At 45.4% G+C, this 25,568-nt stretch overlaps 1 protein-coding gene across 1 annotated transcript in view; it reads right to left on the bottom strand.

The window, feature by feature from the left end:
- TRPC4AP (transient receptor potential cation channel subfamily C member 4 associated protein) overlaps positions 1-25,568 on the bottom strand; it is a 1,405,828-nt gene that overhangs the window by 1,117,304 nt on the left and 262,956 nt on the right. The window contains exon 7 of the mRNA XM_069652258.1: positions 11,441-11,642. Within this exon, the coding sequence (XP_069508359.1) occupies positions 11,441-11,642 (202 nt within the window). The remainder of the gene's footprint in view (positions 1-11,440; positions 11,643-25,568) is intronic.

Here is a 25,568-nt window from a genome sequence, read left to right as displayed (position 1 = left end):
AGTTAACAGCCTCAAAGGGCAAGAATGTAAAGACTCAAACGGAGCACCCATAAGAAACCTAAGAGCAAGGTTTAAATCCCAACCGGGCACCAGGAAAGGTGACGGAGGGAACACATTAGTGAGCCCTTTCAGAAACTGTGAAATTAAAGGGATTTTAAAGTAAGAAAACTCTTCAGACGAGCGCTTAAAGATGGACAGCGCCGCCAGGTAACCTTTAATGGTACCCACTTGCAAGCCCCTGTGGGCCAAAGAAAGTAAAAAGGACAGAACCATGGGGATGTCGCATGCAAAAGGATCCACACTCTGAACTCTGCACCAGTCGCAGAATTTACGCCAACGGTACAGAGACTTTGTTGCTGGCCTTCGGGCCGAAAGCAACACCTCCATCACGTCTTCAGGGAGGTCCCAATCCTTTTACCTCAACCTTTCAGAAGCCAAGCGTGAAGGTTGAGGGATCTGACCTCTGGATGGAGAACCTGACCCCCCCCTCCCGTGAGAGCAGATCGTCTTGGTAGGGAAGACGACGTGGAGGGCAGATGGACAAGTCGAGAATGTCCGGGTACCACGTCCTCCGAGCCCACGCCGGAGCAATGAGGATCATCCGGGAACCGAACTTCCGTAACCTCCGCAGCACTTGCGGGATGACAGGGACTGGAGGAAACGCGTACAGCAGTGGAATGACCACTCCACCACGAACGCGTCTCCTAAGGCTCCTTTTGGAAGAAATTCCCGCGAGCAAACCCTTTCGCACTTCCGGTTGACACTGGAGGCGAAGAGATCCACTTGAGGGGTCCCCCAAAGGGCAAAGATCTCCAGGAGAATCTCCTGAGCCAACTCCCACTCGTGAGAGATCGCGCTCTGCCTGCTCAGAGCGTCCGCCGTCACGTTTTCGTCTCCGGCCAGGTGAACTGCTGAGATCGAAACTTCCTGCTGGATGGCCCAGAACTCGAGCTGCATGGCCTCCCTGCACAGAGGAAGTGACCCTGCCCCCCCCCCTTTTTGTTGAGGTAGTGCATGGCCACTGTGTTGTCAGTCAAGATCAGGACACTCTTTCCTCGCACAGTCGGCAGAAAAGCCTTCAGGGCTAGCCTGACGGCCCTCAGCTCCAACAGATTGATATGGAGTCTGGACTCCGACGGCCCTCAGCTCCAACAGATTGATATGGAGTCTGGACTCCGACGGAGACCAACGACCGCTGTCAGCCCGTTGGCATGAGCTCCCCATCCCGTGAGGGATGCATCCGTCACGATCGTCACCTCCGGCCAGGGAAGCCAAAATGGAGCCCACTTCATCAAGCTGCCTTCGACGGCCCACCACAGAAGGTCCCGGGCGACTGAGGGCGGCACCTGAACCGGGTCCGACATCCTGCCGGAGGACTGCGACCATTGCGTCTTGAGTGCCCACTGCAAAGATCTCATCCGCAGACGAGCCTCTGGCACCAGAAGAATGCAGGATGCCATGAGGCCATGAGGCCGAGCAACCTCAAGAACTCTAACGCTGGGAGCATCTGGGCATGCTGAAACTTGTGCACCATCTGCTGAATGTGAAGAGCCCTCACCTGGGGAGGAAAACACTGCCCCAGAGAAGTGTCGAGCACTGCTCCGATGTACTAGAGCCGCTGTGTTGGCGTCAAATGGGACTTCTTTAAATTGAGGGAGAAGCCCAGCCTGTGAAGGGAGTGGCAGGTGACGGACAGATGATCCAGGACTTGCTCAGGAGAGCTCCCCCTGATCAACCAATCGTCCAGGTAGGGGTAGACCTGAATCCCCCCCCCTTGCCTGAGATGCGCTGCCACCACCACCATGAGCTTGGTGAAAACCCTCGGGGCGGAGGTCAATCCGAACGGCAGGACCCGAAACTGAAAGTGCGAGTCGCCAACCGCGAACCTCAGGTAATTCTTGTGCTTGGGATGGATCGGCACATGGAAGTAAGCATCCTTGAGGTCGAGTGACACCAACCAGTCCTGAAGCCGAAGGGCCTGGAGGACTTGAGAGTAACCATCTTGAACTTGTCCTTCCGGAGGAGTTTGTTCAAACCGCGCAAGTCCATGATGGGTCTCAAACCCCCGTCTTTCTTCGAAATCAAAAAATAAGGGGAATACCATCCCTTGTCGCTCTCCGCTACAGGCACCAGTTCTATGGCACCTTTCTCCAGCAGGGCTTGAATTTCCTGCGCAAGGAGTGGATCCGGACTCTGCAAAGAGGTTCCCCGGTGGATTGTCGCGAGGCCTGTGCCGAAAGGGAAGACAGTAGCCGTGGGTTATGATCTCCAGAACCCACACATCTGAAGTAATGGCTCGCCACTCTACAAGATGCTGCGCCAGCCTTCCCCAACCGGCGAACTATGGGACATGGCCTCATGACAGAGAGGGAGCGGGTGCGGCGTTACCTGAGGGCAAAGAGGCAACTGCCCGAGCGGCCTTGGCACCACGGGTACCCTGTCGTCCACCTCTGGTACCCCTGCTTTGGCCTCTGACTGCCAGCTCCTCTCGCTTTACTGAAGGACGAGTAATAGCGAAAGGAACCACCCCTCCACTGCTGTCCCCTAGGACGAAAAGGTGGAGGTTGGCAAACTGCAGTACCCAACGACTTTGCTGCAGCTTTTGAGGTCTGCAACCTCTCAAAGCACTCGTCATCCTTGCTGCCAAAAAGGTGACCGTCAAAGGGCATGTTGAGGAGCCGGGACTGCACATCAGGAGCAAACCCCGACTTCCGCAACCACGCAAACCTACGTATCACGGTGCTCGCCGCCAGGGACCTACTGACGCATTCAGCTAAGTCCAAACCAAACTGAACGACTCACACATGGCATCCTTACCATCCTGGACCATAGCAAGGAACCCATCCCGTTCGTCCCCTTCGGGAATATGTTCAGCCGCTAACGCAACACAGTTCCACAGAGTGTGTGTGAAACGAGACAAGGCACAAATGGAGTTGGCCGCCTGAAGCGCCATACCACCAGAAGAAAACACTCTTCGCCCAGCCATCAAAACGTTTGTCGTCCCTATCAGGAGGGATGGTAGGGTACGACGCCTGCTTTGCCGGGGCTGTGGCCGCCTGCACCACCAAACTCTCCGGAGTGGGGTGCCTGGTCAAGTAGCAGGGGTCGCTACTGGCTGGACAGTATTTTCGCGACAAGGATCTGCCCACCGCCGAGAGACTCTCCGGAGCAGTCCAAGCTGCCGCCACCCTTCTCTGTAAAGCCATATGGAACGGCAGTACCGGGTCAGTTGGGGGACCAACATCAAGGATGTCCGTTAGATCATCCTGCACAAACTCCCCTGGGGGAGCAGGCCATCCCAAGTACTCAGAAACCCTAGCCATAAGGTGCCGGTACAAGGAATCGGCATGAGAGCCAGGCTCAGGCCTACAAAACTCCACCTCCGGAGAGGTGTCCAGCCCACTGGCATCATGCAGTGACTGCCTCAAATCGTCAAACTGACTATGGCCCGAGATAATTTCATCTGGAACCTGACTAGGAACCAGGCCATCAGAATCCTCATCCGCCTCAAATATATTCCAGGTGGCGAAAAGAAGGCACGCAAGAGTGCTTGCTCTTAACCAGAGCCTTCCTAGGGGGTTCCCCCGTGCCATGGGGTACCTCCGACACGAAAGGTGTTGATGGCGTCAAGCGAATCGACGCCCGCGTCGAGAGAACAGGCATCGGCGCCCAGAGTATCAGCGTCGACGAAATCGGCGTCGACGTCAGCTGCAGCGCCGCCAGCATCGGCGGCGTCGACACAGCTCTCGAAGCCGGAGCCCCGAGCGTGTCCTTCGACGACCTGAGCGTCAATGGCTTCGACGACTTCCTCGGAGCCGGAGCCTCGAGAAAGCCTGTCGACACCCTTGACGCCTCAGACGTCGATGTCTTCCTCGAAGACCTCACAGGTGCACACGGTCTCGAACGCGTCGAGGACCGGGACCTGGAACGGGTACGTCGAGAACGAGTCTCCTTGTCCGAACGGGACCTCTCCCGTGACTTGTGCCGACCACTCTTGCGAGCGGTGTCTCTCGACCTCTCACGACCGATCCCACTCGGGGGCGCAGATGGCTTAGTACCCTGCAACTCGAGAATCGCCAGCATTTTCTTCCCGAAGGAAGCCCATTCCTCCGGCGTCGCACGGCTGGTGGGGTAAGCGACGTGCCGGGCAGAGTCCTCCGAAGAGGACCTGGAAGACGACCGGTGTCGGCGCTTCCGAGAATGCCTCGAAGAGGCTGAGGAGTGGCGAGACCGACTCCTAGAAGGAGACCCACGAGACTTCCGACGATGACGCGGAGAGTCACCCCTCGAATCATCCGTCGAAAGCCCCGCAGACTTCGACTTCCGGGGCTTGGACACCCGACCTACCGACAACTTCTTCTTACGTTCGCGTAAGGCTTTGGACGTGAGCGACTGGCAGTCGATACAGTCATCCGGGTCGTGGGCCTCCCCGAGGCACCAGAGGCAGGCGTCGTGCGAGTCCGTCACCGACATCTTGGACCCACTCCCCGCACTTCTTGAAGCCCGGACGCGGGGTCGAAGACTAAGTAGAAGACATCTTCACACGAAGGATTTTCACAAAAACAAACAGGTTCGAAGAACCGAGAAGAACAGAACTCCAAAGAGTCGAGGCGTTAACCGAGATTCACGAAGCAACACGTTCGCGGAAAAAACAGAACTGAGGCTACGGGCGTTGTGCGTCCTACTTATCACATCGGATGATGTCGGACGTCGGAGGAGGTCCTCGACGACGGTGCATCGACGTCATCAGCGCAGGACGCAGACGCCGAAAAAAGTTTGCGAAGCAGCACAGCTGTGGTGATTACATGTCATAGATATGGAATACGTCGGAGGACCCAATCCCCTCGAATCACAATTACAAGTATCCAAATAACAACCTTGAGAGTAGCTTTCTAGTAAAATAATTATTTAACTGTCAGTTTTAAATAAGCCTTCTTTAAAAAGGGCAATATGCAACAATAAAAATACACTTCCTCAGATTTAAGATAAGCAAGAAGTTAGCCTTTTGGGATGCCCCACGCACACTTCCTACGCCATGAGGTGACTTCAATTACTAGGACAATTAGGTATTGATCTATCTTGGTACTTAATGCAATTCTGAGGTTGTGGAAAAGGAAACGGTTAGGGAAGGAAAAAGGTTAAGAGGTTCTCTGAAGTATTCACATGCTCTATCTACCAATGAAGTCTAGATTAGATCTATCGCAGCAATACAAGTTACATTTACGCACCACCTGAGGGACAGTTGGAATCAAAGTCAATGGGTCAGAAGAGTCCGAGGCACTTCTTTAGATAGCACAAAGGTCTTGCAACAAGTTTAGAGAATATCCAATAAAATCACTGTTGGGCCACAACCTGTTAGGCTTGTGATGGGCAGAGCTGGAAGCAACTCTGCAAAAAGCAGCTACTGCAAGTCTCGAGTGAGATGATGCAAGCTACTGACAAAGGAGGCAAGTACCCCTTAGCCAAGACAGTACCTTACGTTTGAAGATGAGGATCCAGCTGGCTTCTGTTCTGGTTGCAGTCTGGCAGATCCTGGGTTCCCGGACCTCAGTCGTGGGGACAGGAGGGAGGATGTCTGGAGGACTTGTGCACTGCAGTTTGAAGGTCAGCGGCTGCTACGGGCTCTTTTCAGATCAGCTGCACTTTGCAGTTCAGCTACCGGCAAATAGCACCACTGCGGTTCTTGGACACTTAATGGGCTTCTCTTGCTTCTGGAGTTCAGCACTCTGGTGAGGTGACTTGGGTTTTGGTCGTCCTGCTTCGGGAGGGTCCTCAGGATCTTCCTGGAGCTCTGGTCCGACTTAAAGACAATTCACTAGACTAAGTATTTCTTAACCCCTGGCACTCGGTTTCAGAAGCAGCAAAGCAGTCCAGCCAGTTGTGGAAAGACCTCCAGCAAAGTTAATCTTGGGGTTAGTTGGTCCCACCAACACAAGGGAAGAAGTCGCCTTTTCCGGGATTCTGTAGTCGATTCGGAATTGGAGCTTCAGCACTGCAGCAGGACTTAACCGGGCGGTTCAGCGGTCCAGGTGGGTGCAGCAAGCTTCTCTTCCAGTTTCCTTTGGTCTTTGGTTCCAGAAGCCTCGCCTTTTATGCTGGTTTCTCACATTCATGCACAGCCTAGATGTCACTCGCACAGCAGGCCCTTGTTTGGTATCCTACATACCCCAAAGTCCAACAATCAGAATTATTAGCACTAGTAAATAAAATAATGTCAACAATCGTGCTAATGACAAACTATAGTTCATTTTGATCAGTGGTCTTTTTAGAACCAAGTGAAAATAGTACCTTACATGTAGTTGATAATTAAATAATTTAATCTTGTAAAGTCCCAGAGTTATTTAATGTGTCCATTGAGTCAGAATCTCTAAATATATCTTCAGCAATAATTTCCAACACAGGAGATTTAGAAAGTCTATTGTCTTCCGGGTTGATAGTATTACTGTGAGTCAATGAAAACATGAGCCAGATATAAACTCATGCTCCCCCTAATGATTACCTCTGAAGTGAATAGCAAATATTCAGTAACAAATGGTTGTCAATGGGGGACAATGACAAAAAGTACTGATTCTCTGCATACAGAGCGAAGATGTAATGAAAGCAGGCTGTTTAAAGTACATTTGTTACAGAAGAAGTCTGGTTTGGAAGTCATTTTACTGGTATGATTCATTACAGTATTGGCTGTAGCTGAAGAAACCCCATTAATAAGCGATAAATCACCATCAGCAACAGTTTCTTCCCGGAACACTTATCTACAGAATAAGGCTTAGCAGTTTTCTTACGTACAGCACATCTCAGCCGATTCTTCCTTGTTCTGACCGGCATTGTAAAATGTATGTATATGTAAGACAGCCCAAAAGGATAAGAGTACCAAGTCAGGCAATAGAATAAAAGATGGACTGTCAACTTTAGCAGATTAAGTCAACAGAAGACAAAACAGCACTGCTGATTTATCCAAAGAAAAGACCAGAACCAGAGCAGGTCCTGTCAGTCAGTCAATAGGCTTGTCCAAATAGCAAAAAAGAAAAGCCACCATTTCTTACTAATATTTTGCCAGAGCCGCAACCGTCAGCGAGACAGCACTTGTGACGCATTTGCAGGCTCAATTTTATAAAGCAAAGGTGTCTCCTGGTGTTCTTCATGGGTGAAAATTGCTTTCATTATCCATTAGGAAAGGGTGGGGCATTAACCCCTTAAGTGCTCCAGGTTGCAACCGACGAGCCGGCTCGTCGGTTTAGGCACAAAAAAAAACCTGTGACCAGCAACCCACTGGACCACCATTGATTTGTTTGTGAGTTGGGGGGGGCTGCTTCAAGTAAGCAGCCCTCTTCCCCCCCGCATCCCCCAAAGCATGGGGGCACATGCACATGAACCCTGGGGGCAGATGGCTGACCATCTGCCCCCAGGGAAGGTAAAAATAAAATGATGGAAAAAGGGGGTGGGGGTGGGGAGGGGGAGGGGGTGGAGGGCCACTAGCCACCATGGATTTTTTACTGATTGAAACGGGGGGTGCCCCCCCCCCCCCAACTGAAGTAGAAAGGGGGCACCCCTTGTAACCCTCCCTGGGGGCAGATATCTGCTCCTAGGAAGGGGCATCTGACCCCAGGGAGGGATGCATGAGGTGAGGACCTCCATTTGGGTGGTGGTGGGGGGGGGGGAAATGCCATCCCTGTTGCAGTACAACATTCGCTGCCAATTAGGGGGCCCCTCAGCCCCCCCCCCTAAAAAGCAGCCTACGATTTTTATTATTTTCTTTGTTTACCCAACTTCGCTTGGCGCAGATGGCCACATTAGTGTGCCAATCTGCCCCCAGGGTGCCCAAACCCTACTGCCGCATGCATTGGGGAGCCTGTCCCACCATTTTTGTGTTCCCACCCACCCCAAATGGAGGTGGGTGTACCTCACACAACCGTTTGTAGGAGGCCCAGGGAGGCCTGCATGAGGTGCCCCTGCCACCCATTTGGGGTGAGGGGGGAGAGGGCCCCCAAAAATGGTGGGTCAGGGCCCCCAGTGGGTGGGGCAGTAAGGTTTGGGCACCCCGGGGCCAGATTGGCACACCAATGTGCCCCTCTGCACCAAGACAAGTTTCGTAAACAAAGAAAAAAATGGAAAATGGTGGAATGCTTTTTAGGGGGGGCTGTGGGGCACCCCCAAGGGTCTGGAAGTTTCTAATGGTATGGGGCATTGACCCCCCCGCAGCTGCAATGGAGTGGGTGCCATGTCATGCAGCCCTCCCTGGGACCAGATATCTGCTCCTAGGAACGGACGCCTGAGCCCAGGGAGGAGTGCAGGACAGCCCCCCACCCCCCATTATCTGCCTCTGGGGAGGGCTACATGAGGTGGGCCGCCCCTCCAATTTGGCCATGTGTGGGTTCCCACGGGTGTCCTCTTTTGGAAAATGTATGGGGTTCCCCGTTTTCCTTGCTGGCTTCGACACCCTAGGCCCAAATCTGTAGGCTGCCCACATGAACAAAATGGGCAGTGGCGAAAGGCTTGGGTTACCAGTGGGTTATCCTTTTCCTTTTGCGCCCCCGTTAGGTGCACCCACACATGTGAGGTACCGTTTTCATCGGGACACCTGTGGGAACGCGGGACGGAAGGCCATGTGTTGTTGGGGGCGTGTTTCGATGGGTGAACCGAGCGAAATGTGCGGAAAATGCATTTTATTCCCACATTCCGGACTTTGCGGGGGTGTCTGGGTAATACATTCTGGGGCGATTTTGGCATATCATACCTCTGCGGATTCCCACGGGTGTCCTCTTTTCGGAAATGCATGAGGTTCCCTGTTTTCCCCAGTGGCTTGGACACCCGAGGCCCATATCTGTATGTTGTGCCGGTCGGCAGAGCGTCTCAAATTCCGGTCTGAAAACAGGCTTGGCGTTACTTGTGTTTTAGGCTTTCCCCTTGGCGGCCAGGTAGGTGCACCCACACATGTGAGGTACCGTTTTCATTGGGACACCTGTGGGAACGCGGGACGGTAGGCCATGTGTTGTGTTTGTGTGGTTTTCATAACGTTTTGACCCATTTGCTGGTGGCCTTTGTCACACAACCCTTTCATTTCCCAAATGTGACCTACATTTAGTCACTGCTTTAGGCACCATACACTTTTGTAACCTGCACAAGTCACCTACCCTTGAAAAGGTCTGCCTGTGCTCTTTCAAAAAATGTATGCTTGCCGTCCCTCACCACATTGGTTTTCCCGATTTACACATGCTAAGTGTGTCTGTTCAGGCCGTGAGCGTAAAACTCCTGTGTACCATGGCTCAGTGTTTGGCTTGTGGTATTGCTTGTTTTGTAAAACACTACAAAAAATGTGTGCTCTCCTAACTGCAAGAGTCGGGGGAATGTAGCGGAGCATTGCTTTTCTCAAAATTCATAGAAGCCATTGCCGTACTAAGCCAACAATGTCCAACACATACCTTTTTTTCGGTCATTTTCCCACTTTTCCCCCAATCTATGGCAGTTTCCCATACCTAGTTGTTGCCTGACCTACGCAAATCACCCCTTCCGAAACTTGGAATTTTGTCTACTTTTCAGAAATACTTGCCTTTCTGTTCTCCAATTCGGCTTTCCTACCCTTTTCTTCCATTCCGTCCATGCATGTCCACTTGGCAAAAATGGCCAAAATCGCCTACCTCTCAGAAAACTGTTGAAAAAATCAAAATATTTTTTTTTTCGTTTCCACTCAACCTGTTCTTGAAAGCCAGGAAATTTGGGAATTCAGCACAGCAAACCATTCGTTCCTAGCTCTTACAATTAAAAAACCACAGGCTTCTTTGTACATCATTTTATTGGCATTTTTTGAAAAAACCCAACATTTTCGCCCTTTTTGCTTATTTTCTCTCACCCCCCTACAACAACCTAGTATTCCTGGGTGGCGTTACGACCGCCTACATGTGGGAAAAAAAGGAGCCAAATTTGGCCGAGATATCTCATATAACAAAAAAGTTACAAGCCATTGAATGGTCACATACCGAAATCACCAAAGGAGGCCCTGGCACTGGGGAGAAATACCCATGGCACTTAAGGGGTTAAGAAGTGTAAAATCTGGAAAAAGATTTTAAACCTTCCCCATATGTCCAGATATAAGAAATTGCATTGGAATTGGGACTGCAATCTTGGTGGTTCCACTGAAAATGGAACAAACTAAATCGTAACAAACATTTTAGTAAGGTTCCTATTAATTTGCTCTACAAAGTAGGGGAGGGTTTGAATCTAAAAACGGATAAGAAACTGTTGGAGTTTCCAATGGAATGTAATTGCTGCCTCAAACAGATCAAGCCGACCTCTGTTATGGACCCCTCTATTGTAAAGAAAAGACAGGACACCTTAGATAGGAGCGACTCTCTAGGTCAATTGAAAAAACTGTCACTATTATAGAGACTATGCCCACTGTATTCAAGTGTTGCTTTCCTTGTACTCTCCACAATGTTCCATCCTTAAGACTCCCTCTTGTTTCTTCAGGGCAAGGCTGCAAAAAGTTAGTTTGAATTGCTATCCTACTTTAGAGGTCATAGGCCCACATATTGGTCTGGACTTCAGAAATTGTTTTTGCAGGCTATGCAAGTCCGAAGAGACTGAATCCCTGTATCATAATTTTAAAGTGCAATGCTCTTCAGTCTAGGAAATCTCTTACTTTTTGTTGTCTTGTTCACTCCATTACAATTGTGATTTCGGTCAATTCATGGCACAGATTATTAAGCACTACTATTGAGTGTACATATATCACATTCCATTGCCCTTTTAGTGTTTTTAACCGAAATGACTGCTCTTCTTGGGGATATTCCAGAAGTAGCCAACATTTTAATGAGCATAACGGACTAATGGAGGCCCTGTACACTAGATTGATTTTAATTGAATGTTACTAAGCTTGTACTTTATTGATGTTGTATTTTGCTTGTGCATGGATAGATTGTTCTGTGAAATGTTTCTTTAAACTACAACACAATAAAAAAAGAACAACATGGAAACAAAGCAATTTCTAGGCAAGATATTTTTCAGCAAGACACCTTCTCTGCGTTGACCTTTTTTTTTTCTTGCAAAAAGCGAACAGACGAAAGCCAAAGCTACAACATGGGAAAATGCATTCACTTTCGTTACTTTCACATGACACTGAATGCCTGCTCGTGTTAAACCTGCTCTAATCTAACAAACGTTGCAATTAAAAGGCTTAACTTATTAAGGCAACCTTGTTATTTAAATGCTACAAAATGAAAAGCATATTTAATTTACTAACTCAGTTGTCCATTTACTTTACACAATGTTAAAGTGAGTTTTTACCTCACCGCCAAAACATCCATTGCTAAAATCATTATGGCCTAATAGCATTATAGATCTTTTAGGATGTTAGTTATTGCTTGAGATACTGACCCTTAACCAACTTAAGAACAATCCCTTTCCCCAATTCTCTTCCTCAAGGACCATTCACACATTGCTTTACCTTGGTTTACTTCTGCTCTTGATGGGCCCAAATTGTTCTTCTGTTGAGCATTTTTGGCAAGTAGTGTATTTTTGTCGTCACTTTCTGTGTCAAGTTCCGAAATGGTGACAGACAGGATTCTGCAGAAATTGGCAAGCTGCTGTTGATCAAAGCTGGATACCAAACTGCAAAGATTAGGAATATCTTCTAATTGTATCATTTCCTGCAGAGAAAGGAACTCAATGATATGAATGTAAAATAGTGCAAATGGAAGAATGACAAACAAATTAAGTGAAAGATGAACATGGACGATCCCACAATTAAGTGCAACATCTGACACAATGCACTAACTCAATAAAGAGGACATTCTTTAGCATTACATGTCCAAAATCTCCTTAGGGGATTGCAGGTGCCAAGCCATTAAGTGGGCTTGTACAGTGCCTGGTGGGTAATGTCACGTTTCTCTGCATTGTAAACAGCACCATAGTCACAGATGTACAAAAATCCATATTCACATTCCAAAGCTAATAGAGCAGCACTGTGCATCGAGGCAAACAAATGCTGAAAGATGCACATTCCTGTTCCAGATCTTGATTTAGCATTTTATCTTACTGTTAGGAAAGATTTCTCTTTACAGCACCTTTCCTTCCATTTCTATGGACCCCGAAACCTTTTGCTTTTATTTGTGTATCTGACCAGCTCTTTTTACAGTGCAGTGAAGCCTTAAGCTTCACTACGCTGGCTTTTGCTCATCCGTCATGCGGAATCCAACATATTCTTCAGGATATCAGTCCTGGGAAACTGTTTCCCTTAGTCTTGTTACTTTGTTACTACTTTTAGTAACTTATCATCACTTGTGGTAACTTTTTATCACTGTACAATACATGTTACAATGCAGTACAATGGGGTACACTTTTTGATTTGCCCTAGACTGATACTCCGAGGATTATTGGTTACTCTAGGTGTGCTAAATGGACACGCTGGTGGCAGCAGTTATTTTTTGCTATTTTATAGTGTATTTTGTTTAGCCTTACCGCTTATGGCTACTAACTGCGGCTAGTGGTCAAACATGGCCATGCCACAAGGTTTTTCGCTTGTCCTTTGGCCATCTTGTGTTTTACCCTTTTTCCTGGCCTGTGAGGACACGAAAATCCTTATTAGGACTTCCAATGCCTGAGAAAGCAAATGCTTTTGGAGGGGTATGTGTGTTTGCTGCCAGGAAGGAAGTGGGTGGGGACAGTGTGGTCCCAATCCACAATGGTATGCTGGAGTTTTACTGCCAGTGGTCCTAATTGGACCACTGCTGGGGTGGGTGTGTGGGCTAATCTGTGGGAGTATCAGCTCTTACCTGGCTTTTGGGATAAGAAAAGGAACACTGCACCCAACTCTAGCGAGATCCTGGAAGAAACCGAAGGAGCCAAGACTCCTGTCCAGATGTAAGACCCGCAAGGCGACCAGAGACCCATTGGAAGGAGGCCTGACTATCAACTTCTGCTGCTTTCCTGGGAGAGCCCCGTCTTGTTGGTGATCTTCACCAGTCCTGCGAGGCAGCTGTGTGGAAGGAGAGGGTCTTGGAACCCCCCTCCCCCAATGCTTACACTTCCTGGGTGGGCCCATTGAGGCTGCTTTGGGTCCAGGGCCCAGGCCCCGGAGCATCCACACGGGAACACCCCTAGGAACTGTGACCCCCCCTTAAGACAGCATATGATTAGATTTGAACCAGACTCCATTTTGTGGGCTACCGACTCCATTTTGTTATTTTCGTATTGGCCGGCCAGCTGTGAACTTAGAACACAGGTCTGCAGCTCTCTCAGCCAGGCACACACAGCAGACAAGCTACTCCTCCCGCCTCCTCCCCTGTGCTATCTCTGCAGTTGTTTAGTTCTCATGAGACTAGCCGCAAGGTTGCAACACACTTTACACTGTATCCCCTGTATTCCGTCTTACCTCATTTGACCCTGCCACAGCCCAGCCCAGGGACAAACAGAAGCCATTAATCTCTATCAACCTACACCCCACCCAACAGACCCAGGCCATAAAGAATACCATCCCCATATTCTCTAAAACATGATCAAACAACTAGAAGCAACTGATCGCACCCAATAGAAGAAAACCAAGTGTTGCCCCACATGCAATTAGAATAAGCTGCTCATTTTTGTAGAATAGTTCAAGACTTGTGGTAAGACAATCAGCATATTAGTAATATATAATATATGTGTGATCAAAAGATTGAACGTTAGAATCTAGTTATCAAAGTGTGATGAGTGTTAACGTGTAATGTGACGTTGTTTAATAGAGATGAATTGCAATAACAAAATGCATAGCAGAACATAACACTGCACATGCCAGCACAAAGCTACCTCGTTTTGAAGCTCAATGTAAATTTATGCATGATATGGTGTGAAACTAATATAGCAACCAGCTGCCATAGCTTATGTGATTCTAACACAATATATGCTAGAACCTACATGTGTACAATTTAGTAATGAACTGTTCAATTGAGTATGGATAATGACCTAAGCATATGCGACTTATTATCGTGAAGTAACTAACCATGAGAACACTCAGGAAAGAAGAATAGATAATATGCTTTAGATGAATATAATCAGAATTTAACGAGCCACATGTAAAAGGCCTTTTTGTAAAACCTACTTTTAAAGGCCCTCGTTTTTTGGGTAATGCAGACCTACACCGCAAAGGTGTTTCGATTCCCCTCCACCTTCATGTCAAAGCAGATCAGCAAAGATTTAATGATGTTTAAACAACTGGTCTTTAACCCCCACAGTAAGACTTAGGACTGTTGTGGTATGTGCCCCTTTGTGGCCTAGTCTTTTATGCATAGTTCAGATCTTAGATTTAGAGTCCCCTTTGTTATCAGATAGACATTCCAGACCACACAATGACCTCAAAAGTCTCACCTCTTTAGCCAATATATCTTGTAGTGTATCAGCATATAGTCAAGCCGACACATAGTTAGGCCTGCTTATCAATGGATCAAACACTGCATTTAATAGCTGTATTTTGACCTATGCCCAATGATAAATTAACCTGTGTTTGAGAAACATCTATTTCTTTAGTGTCTAAGCACAAAAAGTCTCGAACAGGTTGGACAGAGCAGACTATAGTATTGGATGAATGGGAATGTGTGGCCACAAGGGGGTTATTTAATAAAAAAACGTCATGACAGTTGCCGATCCCGCATACCAAGTCGATGAGCCCAGCTGACCGATTGACCCAAGAAGCATCACAGCTACACCACGTGCTCCCGAGCCAACCACAGCCCTTCAGCCCTATGGCATCTATAGGTGTTCGCCCCTACTTACCAATCCCAACTGATCATGTGCCCCTTAGGCCTTCCCTCTGTTCGATGACGATAAAAGCTGTATAAAAGTAATTTGTAACAGGTTTTCTGCAGAGCGCTCTCGGCGTGCGCAGAGTAGATTCTGCTTGCCCTATTTTAGATAAAGCTTTTTCATATAACCAACACTTGGTCTTGGTCTCATTCCCTCCAGGGATGTGTCCTGATTGACTTTATTTGGAGATCTAACTGCATTTTTGGGGGCCTCTCACTTTCACAGCTGCGACCCTTCGAACTGCGACCCTTCGAGTGGAGGGAACATCCATTCTCGACGTCAGCTCAGAGTTCTACAAAGAGCCTTTGGAAGTGCCCCTGTCCCGCCCAGTGGCCGACCAGCTCTGAATGTGGGCTACCCTACTGCAGAGATCACCGTTCCGAGTAGAGGCCTGGAATTTGGGCGATCTACAGCGTGTGCAACAAGACCTACCTCTGTGGGATTTCGTGGTACTAGCATCAAGGGGACCAGAGATAGGAGGTGAACTCCGACTGCGGCAAGTCAATCCCTTTGCGTCACCGTGGATCAGTGGCGTCATCCGAAACAACTTATCTGCGTCCAGTCCCGTCCCGAGAGGGGCCCTGCATTGAGGTCTTTTGCATTTGTCAACTGGAAGACCTTGAACAAGCCTTAGTCGCTGACCGGAGGAGTGCTCGAACCTGCAACCAAGGGATCAAGGGCCGATGCCGACGGCAGGAAAAGGGACCTTGGAACCTCTTCAGCAGACCTGCCAAGTCCCATGAAGAATCGAAATACGGGGGGCGGCAGGGGGATGTGTGAGTGGTAGCACTACTTACCTGAACCCCTAACTCCCTTTTAAACGTTTTTATAACTCTTGCATTAGTTTGGCTTTGCCATTGTTTGTTCACATAAGTACTCTGCATGTTGGGGACACGTTTGTTAGTTAGATTAACTTGTTCCCTAACCCTTGGAACAGTTATTTTACCCCAGGGATCCTACCTTCAATTTGTCCAGCTTCACAAAACTGTATGGAACTTTACTGAACCTTTGGGCACAAGGCCCCGTACATCTTAGTGATGGACTTCTGAAGTTAGGCTTGTATCTCTGTGGACCAGTAGTGCAAATCCTAATCTGTAGCTTCCTTTTCAGGGGTTTGATTTGTATTTTGCCCTACTCCAGCAATTGTGTATATGTGTCTATTATTAGTGTTGTGTGATATTACCTGTTAGTAGTCATTTTTGACCATATAATAAATAAAAAAGTATTTGTATACCTGTTTGTCCAAGTGTGTTCCTTGACGTTTTCATTGTGTGTACTCATTGCGGATCCCTTGCAAGCTCACCACCTCTTGAGACTTAGCCTAGACCAATGACCTTACTAGCTTGAACTGGTTTGACTACAGACCCCAGAGTTGTCCGTTATAATACTAGGTTGGCCTTCTATAAAACTGTCCACCAAGACAGAGTATAGAAAATCAGTCCTAAAATTTAGGCATACCAAATAACATTGACAATGCTTCTTGAATTGACTTCCCAATTCTTTTTTTTCTCATATATATATTAGGTTTTGCATCAAAAATAATTCCAACATACATGGGTTTCAGTAACACATTCCAACTAGGATTCATCAAAAACTGCAATATCCTATACTATCATAACTACAATACTATGTACCCAAGTCCTTAACTATACCAAACCTACAATTTAAGATAACCCTTTACAAATCCCATGTGAGAAGAGATGAAATACTATACTTCACACAATGACACAACACATCACATGAGACACAAAAAAAGGGGGTGGGGAATCTCCCGTTCCCCTCCCCCTCCTTTACTCATATAAAGCATTAAATGGGTCCCACAGTGAACGATACACCACTTCTCTACCTTTGTCCTTCAAAGACATGTTTTCATATTTAGACACGATCTGTAGTTCCACCAGGCAATCCTCCACACTAGGCTTCTTCCTAGTCTTCCAGACTCTACGAATTAGCTTAATCACTACCACCATGGCCTTACCAATCAAGGCATTATGTTTTCTTGCAGTTAAGCATCTCTTCATATCATAAGCAGAACCACATTTATTTATTCACATTTTTAAAGAGCTCACACAGCCCGGGGACATCGAGGCGCTGTTACAGAATTTGTTGTTGTCTTAGTTGCATATTTATTACACGCTTAAATACCCAGAGGTTTCCAAGCGTGGACCCAGGGATCGAACCTGTGTTGCTTCATGTCGTCTTGCTTCCAAGGCGAGCACATAGCCACTGAGCTATCCTCCCAGGACATTGGCAGCCGACCTCTGAATGGTTATACTAAAAATCATCAATTCTGTCTATAACCTTTTCCAAAAACCTTGTATCCTCAAACAACTCCAAAGCAGATGCAACAGAGTTCCCCTACCATTAACACAGCTCCAAAATCTTTCTTCCGTCCTCAACTTCAATTTAAACATCTTCACTGGTGTCCAATAAATCTTCCCAACAACTTTCTGCCTTATCAAACGCAAGCCCATATACATTCCTGCATTCGCTCCAGCCATAAAATTATCTCTCCATTCTTCCTCCGATATAATAATGTTATTGTCACTTGACCTTTTCGCTTAGTCCATGCCCCTACATAATCAAACCCTATAGGCAAAGCGCAAATAAGTGTGTACATTGTATTCCAGTCCAACAAACAGTTTGCAAATCTCTGGCTGTCCTTCTGAGCCCTTATCGACCATACCCATTTGAATCATTAACGAAATGAATTCCGAATATAGGCCCAGTTCTCTCCTCTCTAAACCAAACCTATCTTGGAACTCCTCAAAGCTTAGTATCCTATCTCCATTCAACAAATCCCTTAATCTCAATATACGCCTCTTGATCCAAGTCTGCCAGTGCAAGCATCTATTACACAGTTGTAGTGCCTCATTATGCCATATTGATGCATCATAACTAAACCCAAAACATTGACCATTCTCCTTAAACCATGTAATTAAAGCCTGACTGGTAGCCACCATTGATAGTAGGTTTAATCTTTCCCTTGACAATTTTCCCATCGTTTAGAAGATAAGTGATAAGGGTCACAAATCTCTCGCTCTATCCGTTAACAAATAGGACCTTTGACATTATCAAAATAATGTGAACTCTTGTAAGTAAAAATCCCCTGTAGTATTTAATCAAATCTAGATAACCAAATCCTCCTCCTTTAACATCTCGCAGCAGAACATATTTTGGGATACGCTGCCTCTTACTTACTCCCCACAAGAAATATTGAAATACTTTATCAATTTTCTGCAATAATTTATTTGAAACCAGTAAAGGTAAAGATTGTATAGTAATGGAGCATTTCCTATTTCTCAAATAGTCATTGTTTTGTCTATTCTTTTATCAATATTATACTGAACAATTATTTTTAAATCTCTTATTATATGTATATCTAGATATTTTACTCCACTGGGGGACCTTTTGCAATTCCAGGATTTTAATACATTCCTATCACATGTCCGATAGAGGAAAGATTTCAGTTTGGTCCCAATTTACCTTTTGCCTTGACAACCCACCAACTTGCTCAAACATTTGTTTCAGCAGTGCTCCAAACATCTCAGAGTTTAAAAGGAGAATCATCTGCATAGTTTAACATCTTGATCTCAGTATTTCCAATACAAATACCCTCAACTTCCTCACGCTGCCTTATATATGCCACCAGTGGTTCCAAAGCTAAATTAAACAAAAATGTTGAGTGGGAATCCTTGCCTGGTACCTTTTGACAATGGGAAGAATTTGGATATCAACCCATCAATTAACACATTAGCCGTAAAGTCCTTAGGAATACAGTCCACCAGTCACATAAATATGGGATAAAACCCCATTTTCCTCAATGTATATTCCAGAAACCTCCAATTAACTGTCAAAGGCCTTTTCAGCATAAAAAAAACCTCTGTCTGTTCCCTTATTGCTATGCGCACCTATAACATGTAGCACCGTTCTAATGTTATCATATCCGAATCTCCCCGGCGTAAAGCCTGCCTGTGATTCATCAAATAAGCCTCTCACACATTCCATCAACCTATTAGACCATATTTTAGTAAGGAATTTCAGATCCACATTAAACAATGATATCAGTCTATAGTTTCCACACTTTTTATGGTCAATGTCTGGTTTAGGTATCACAACTAGTAAGGCTTCTTTCATTGATTCAGATAACGTCCCTGACATCAAGAAATCATTAAATACTTCACATAGAATTGGCTATATAACTGAGGCACATACAATTTATAAAACTCAGAAATCAGACCATCTTGCGCTGGTGACTTCCCATCATTCAACTGTTGTATCGCATTATGTATCTCATCATCAATCTTTGTTTCCATCTTAATTTTCCCCTCAGCCGATGATTTCGAGATGCCAATCTTACTAAAGAAACGGTTTAGATCTTCATCACTAGGAGAAAGTTCCTCTTTGTATAATCGTGAATAAAAAAATCACAGAAATAGTCACATTTCTACATTTTTAAATAAAGTTTCCCCTTCATCATTTTGTATGGAAGTAATACATGTTTCAGTTGTTATTCCCTTTAATCTATTGGCTAACATCTTAACATTTGTATCTCTAAGTTCCCAGAATTTGTTTGGTATAAAATATTCCTTTTTCTGCCATTGTATGTAGCTGGTTCATCATTTCACCCTCCAACGTCCTCAATTTCATCTCATTTGACTATGTTTCAAAAACTGCACAAGTCCTCTGTAACATCCTCCTCCATCTTTTTTAATAACTTCCAAGTTTTTCCCTTATCATGCACCAAAGTATTTACCAGCTCTCCTCTAAACACTGCTTTAAAGCAATCCCAAACAATGTTAATGTCTGCCGAGCCCTAAATTTCATCAAAAGAAATTCGTAAAAGTTTCGAGACCTGTAGTAACCGACTGATCCTCAAGTACTCCCGCCTGCAACCTCCATCTTTTGGATCTCTCCTTCATATTTATTTGCATATCAAGTAACGCACAATCTGAAATTCCTCTCTTTAATGTCCGAACATACTGTGACTAACCAGTCTATCAGTAACAAGTCAATCAATCCTCGAATAAGAGTTATGAACTGGGTAAATAGAAGGTGTACTCTCTCTCTCTCCTTGATGCATTTCCCGCCACACATCTACTAGCTCATATTTATATGCAAAATCATGTAACTCTTCACTAATTCTCTTACTGCCATATCTACAATCTGATCTTCTGTCTAATTTACTATCCATTACCACATTAAAATCCCCCCTAACATTATATTTTCTCCCCCCATTTCACTCAATAAATCACTCAATGTAGCAGTGAGCATGGAGCATACACAGTACCCACTGTCACCTTCTTACCATCACATAACAAATCTATTAGCAGTATACGACCCTCCTCGTCCTTTATAATTTTCTCCACTTTGATTGGCAATCCCCCTTCTAAATAATTTACTTACCCCTCTTGATTTACAGTCATAACAATTGGATACAACTTTCCGACATCTAGAGTTAGTCAAGACATTCAGATTGCTCATTTAAATGAGTTTCCTGAAGAAATATATCTCCCCTACTCCTCCAGATCCTTGCCATAACTTTGTCGCTTAACAGCACAATTTATACCTTTCACATTCCACGAAACAAAATTCAATGGTTTCATACTTTAGTGGTCCATACTGACTTGCCTACAAGCACAACTTGAGTGTATATACACACCTTTTCCAATTCCACTAAACCAATCATCATAATTGTAAGGAAGAAGAGAAGAAAAGGAAAATCCCATAAATAAACAGACAACACAACATCTTCACACAAACAGCCAAACGGAGAGTCAAAAAAACAAAACAATAAGTCACAACTTGCGAAGTCTAATCACCATTAAACCTTGCATGACTACATTTATATATAACCAACACATTGCTCTGAACTATACTTACCAGTAGATCCATCCCCATGTTAATATAATGTATTATCTTCACTACTTTCCCATCGTTCACCTTAATTATTAACCCTACCCCCTTTAATCCCCCTTGATCCCTTTCCAGCATAGCCAATAATTCAACCACTGTCCTCATTAATAAGTTCCAACCATCCTTTACTTAATACATTTCCAGGATATTAGGTCAAGGAATTCCTTTCCCATTCAGAATAAATATATATATTTGCACATTTGTGATGCAACAACCATCCATTTTTTTGAACCCTGTTTCCAGCTCACATATGACGCATTTAATACATCTAACCAACACTACTCCCAATACGGCCCCTGTATTGTATTTCTTCAACAGTATATAAATATAACATAAGCCTATTTAAGCTCTTTACATCATATACACCAATCTAGTATAGATGCTATTCCCTTCAACCATCATGACTCCCCCTGCCCCCTCCAACTCTTGTTAGCTATATCACAGCACATGTAGTCACATGTATCTTTACCAATAAATAACGTATCGTAAAGTGGCATCCTCATCCTACATTAAAATACCCCGTCACGCCAATATATCAATGTATGAACATCTTGCTGAACATCCTACCAATAGACAAAAGGAAAGAATCATCATCAAAACAATTCAGCATGATTTAGCGCACAGTCTCCCTCATAAGGAGTAGGAGTTATGTCCCGTCCTCTCCTTTTCCAAGGATCATATTCAACCTAGAGGATTGTCTCATGTATATCCTCATGCTTGACTGCAGTACATAAATGTCGGTCAGTCAATATTGCAGTCTTATTCAATCTCCCACTTCTTTCCCAATATTTACTAAGGAAGCCCAATGGTGTACGCTTCCCTCCACAACATGCCAATACGGTCTCAATTCTGATTCAGCAACCCCAACCTTTTATCATGCGCTTAACTTTCCACCAGAAATCAATCATATAATTTAACAACGAAAAATCATAAGTGTAGAAAGCAATGTGCACGTGCTCTGACGACTTGACTTGTGCAGGAACATTCACCAGAGCCTTTATCACTCATTGTGGGGGGTCTATCACGACATGTTTCTCTCCTTACCCAGTATACATTCTAAGACGAGATCCTCTCATGACGTCACTGTGCTGTTCCTCCCTTCAAAACCGTGCAATTTCGTAACAAACAGTGCCAAATGCTGCATAGTTGTGCCGCTTGTTGGTTATACATATGCATTCACGCATGCAGCATAGGTGCAAAAATCAACAAGCAGCTTGGATAGTGTTTGCTTATGTTTTCAGCTCAACTATTTATTAGTCTGCCATCTTAAACATTTTTTCTTTAGTGTAATTCGTGAGTTTACCATAAGGACTGCAATCTGCATTCATTTTAAAAGTCAGCAGCACAAAGTAGCCGCCACGAATTAGACCACCTCATTAGTGTCACATCCAATATGTCCACAGACCTTTAAAGTGAAGAGAGCCAATATGACCATATGAGCTGTCCAATGAGGAGGTGAAGTCCCACAACGGTGGTGTTCAGAAACCTGCGATCCCTTTTCTTTGTTTTTTACTCTGTGAGCGTTTTGCTTGCTTAGGCTATCCTTTATTTTGTGTAATGACTAACATTGGAACATGGAGATGCAGTGTCGTTCAACATATAATCTCAGTACAGGTGTAAAATAAAACATTACAGGTTGAGCAAAAGCTTTTTTCCAAGCAAACCAATGCACATATTTTTCTCCGAGTCACCATGAGCTGTAAAAAAAAGAAAAAACTATCACTCATGACTGCAGCATTGTTTGCATGGTGGTCATGTCGCAGCTCTTTTTTTTTTAAACCACAGCACCGCTAAAGAGAGGAAACACTGGTCGATGCGGGGAAGGGTTCTTGGCTCAAAAAAAGCTATGAAAGTCATAGAGTGCGTGCGGCATGAATGAGGGTACCCAGAACAGAGATGGTAGGACAGGGGGCATGGGGAAGTGCCACGTGAAAGTGACAGACCACACAAATCTCCTCTGCCAGAGAAGGAACGAGAGAACTACTACCGCGCAAGCTAGCACAGGGACTTCTCACTTCTAATCAAGCTATTGCAGCCTTTTACAGGGCATTGATAGATCCTAACCAATGCCTACTTCTACCAGAATAAACCGTGGTCTCATTTCGACGCTGTTAGGCAATATTGTATGCAGTAACCCTGTGGGAGACTACACCAGCCTTGTCCTCTTAGCAATAGGTAACCTAACCTTCGGTATAAGTCTTGCCTACACAGGTTGGTAGAGTGACTGAGCAGCTAGGCTTATCTCAAGAGGGGTCAATGTAAGATGTAGGGTCGCAACAGTTGCACAGTGACAAGTATTCAAATAACACTTATACTCAAGGTTTCTTGATTAAATAATTTATTAAACAGTTTTAAAATAAGCCTTCTTTAGAAGGGAACAATTGACAATATAAATACACTTCAAAATAGACTCATTCAGTTCAGTAAAGTAAGTAGCTACCCTTTTGGGATGGCACACAATTTACTACACCCTCGGGTGACTCCAATAACTAGGACACTGGACATGAATATATCACTTATTACCCTTTAACTGCAATACTGAGTGCGTCTAAAAGGAAAAGGTTTGGCGTGGAAACAATGGGTAACAACTTTCTCAAACAGGTAGGCATTTTTGAACCCTCCCACCCCACAATGTCACGTGAGCAAGCAAAGTCTAGAGGAGCTGAGACACTTCTTGATGTTAAGTTAAGTCTTGCACAAAGTTGGAGAGTTTAGTTGAAAACAAAATTGCTGTTGCGCCACAAGCTGGGAGGCTTGTGAAGGGCAGAGCTGCAAGCAACTCTGCAAAGGGCAGCCAATGGAAGTCTCAAGTGAGAGCAAGCAAGCTACACAATAAGTACCCTTCGTTCACAGTACCTTGGGTCTGAAGAAATTGGTTCCAGCTGGCTTCTGTTCCTTTTGTAGTCAGGCAGATCCTGTTGATCCTGGGCCTCAGTCGTGGGGACAAGAGAAAGGATGTCTGGGGACTCCTGCACTAGGATTCAAAGGTCGGCGGCAGCAATCGGTGAAGTTCAGATCAGTGGCACTTTGCGGTTTCAGCTTCGGGCGAATAGCACCACCACGGTTCTGGACACCGTGTGGACTTTTGCTGCTTCTGGGGTCCAGCACTCGGTTGAGGTGGCTCAGATTTGGTTAGTCCTGCTTCAAGGGAGTCCGGATGATCTTCCTGGAGCTCGGGTCCAGCTTAAAAACGATGCACTCAATTCTGGTGTTCCTGTCCCCTAGAACTCAGTTCCTGCAGCAGAAATAGAAGTACAGCCAGCAGAGAGGGTTTTCAGTCGAGTTTGTCTTGGAGTCAATTGGTCCCACCAACCCAAAGGGAGAAGTCGTCCTTTGCATGGCTTCTCTAGTCGAGGCAAATTCAGAGCTTCAGCACTGCAGCAGGGCTTCACCGGGTAAACCAACGGTCCAAGAGTTGCAGCAAGCTTCTCTTCCAAGTTCTTCTTCGGAGTCATTCGTCCAGTGGTCGACTCTGCCTTCCTTGCAAAAGAGCTTGCCTTTTATGCAAGTCTCTCCCATTCATTTGCAGCCTAGATGTCACTCGTACAGTCCTCCAGCTGGCCAATCACCTTTGGGTGCATTCCTGTAACCAAGGAGACTAAGCACAGAGAGTTTCGGAAAACTCCCTTGCTTCTTGCCCTGCCAAAAACACAGGAGCCAGAGGTGGGCTTCACCAGTGAATCCCGTCAAAGACAAAACGAACAAAGGGACCAAACCTGGTTTGGCGCGTAGAGTACATCTCAAGGACCTTTGCAACATTTGACAAAATGGGCACCCATGGGTACTATAGTGCAGCTGCGAACATAGCCTGTGGTAAAAACACACAATGGTAGGAAAAAGTAAACCACTGACACCAGCCATTAATTGGAGAAAGGGTAACAAAAATGTTACATGAGAAAGTAGACAAAGGGGATACTAACTAACCCCTCCAGCACCCTATTTTAAGTCTGTGCTGGGTCTACAAAGAGAAAAAGTAAAGTCAATTTCACTTATGTTATCCAAGAGAAGTTATTTAAACCTTAGCAGAAATCCAAAGGACTTCTCTGTGCCACTGCGCTGCAGGTGCTGTGTGTCACAATGTTAAAAGATGATGCCTATGGAGTTCGTCAGACTCCAAAACCAAATGAAACAAAGTTCAAATCAAATAAAAATGCATGTGAGAGTGGGAAAAAGGTCTCACTCTCGTCAGGATAAAAATGAAGTCCTTAAATCCAGCAAAAGAGCAGGGGGTCACTAAGGTAGAATGGAATTAGTGAATTTCAGTGAATTCTCCCCAACACTGGACATAAAACCCTTTATATGGGACCAACCACTAGATGTCCCATGTTAGGAAAGATTTTCTTTTTGCATCTTTCCCTCCATAGATTTCTATGGGACACCGTTTCTTTTTGCTTGTTTTGAGCATTGCCCTGACTTTTTGGAGGAAAAGTCTGCTTTACTTCCCTTCCAACAAATGCAGCTGGGACTTAATGGTATTTAATTTCAACAGCCCAAGAAATTGGGGCAATAATACAAAAGGATCTTGACGCAGAGTAACTGGACGCAGAGGAAATTAAGTTTGTGTAACAATACAGCTATAAACAACGCTGAAGATAAATTGAGGGAAGTAAACTTAATAGGACATTCAGGATTCTAAAACTGAAAATAATCTATCCATACTTGGCAGCACAGTTTTGGGAAATTAAGAACACTGAGAAATCACAGGGAGAAGATGGGTGACCTTTTCCCATTACTAGTAGCAACTCTGTGGGTGAAGATCCACATGACTGCCTATTAACAGTACCAGCGCGGAAGGTGCCAGAGACCTTTTTTAGGCAGGCTACCCCCGGGAATACCTAAGGGACCCCCTATTACCCGGACTTCAATCCACAGGGCAGCAG

The sequence above is a fragment of the Ambystoma mexicanum genome, chromosome 3p (genome assembly GCF_040938575.1).
Source record: "Ambystoma mexicanum isolate Mex_15411 chromosome 3p, UKY_AmexF1_1, whole genome shotgun sequence".
Classification (NCBI taxonomy): Eukaryota; Metazoa; Chordata; class Amphibia; order Caudata; family Ambystomatidae; genus Ambystoma; species Ambystoma mexicanum.
Note: the sequence above shows the minus strand (reverse complement) of the source record. Positions and strands in the feature narration are given on the sequence as shown.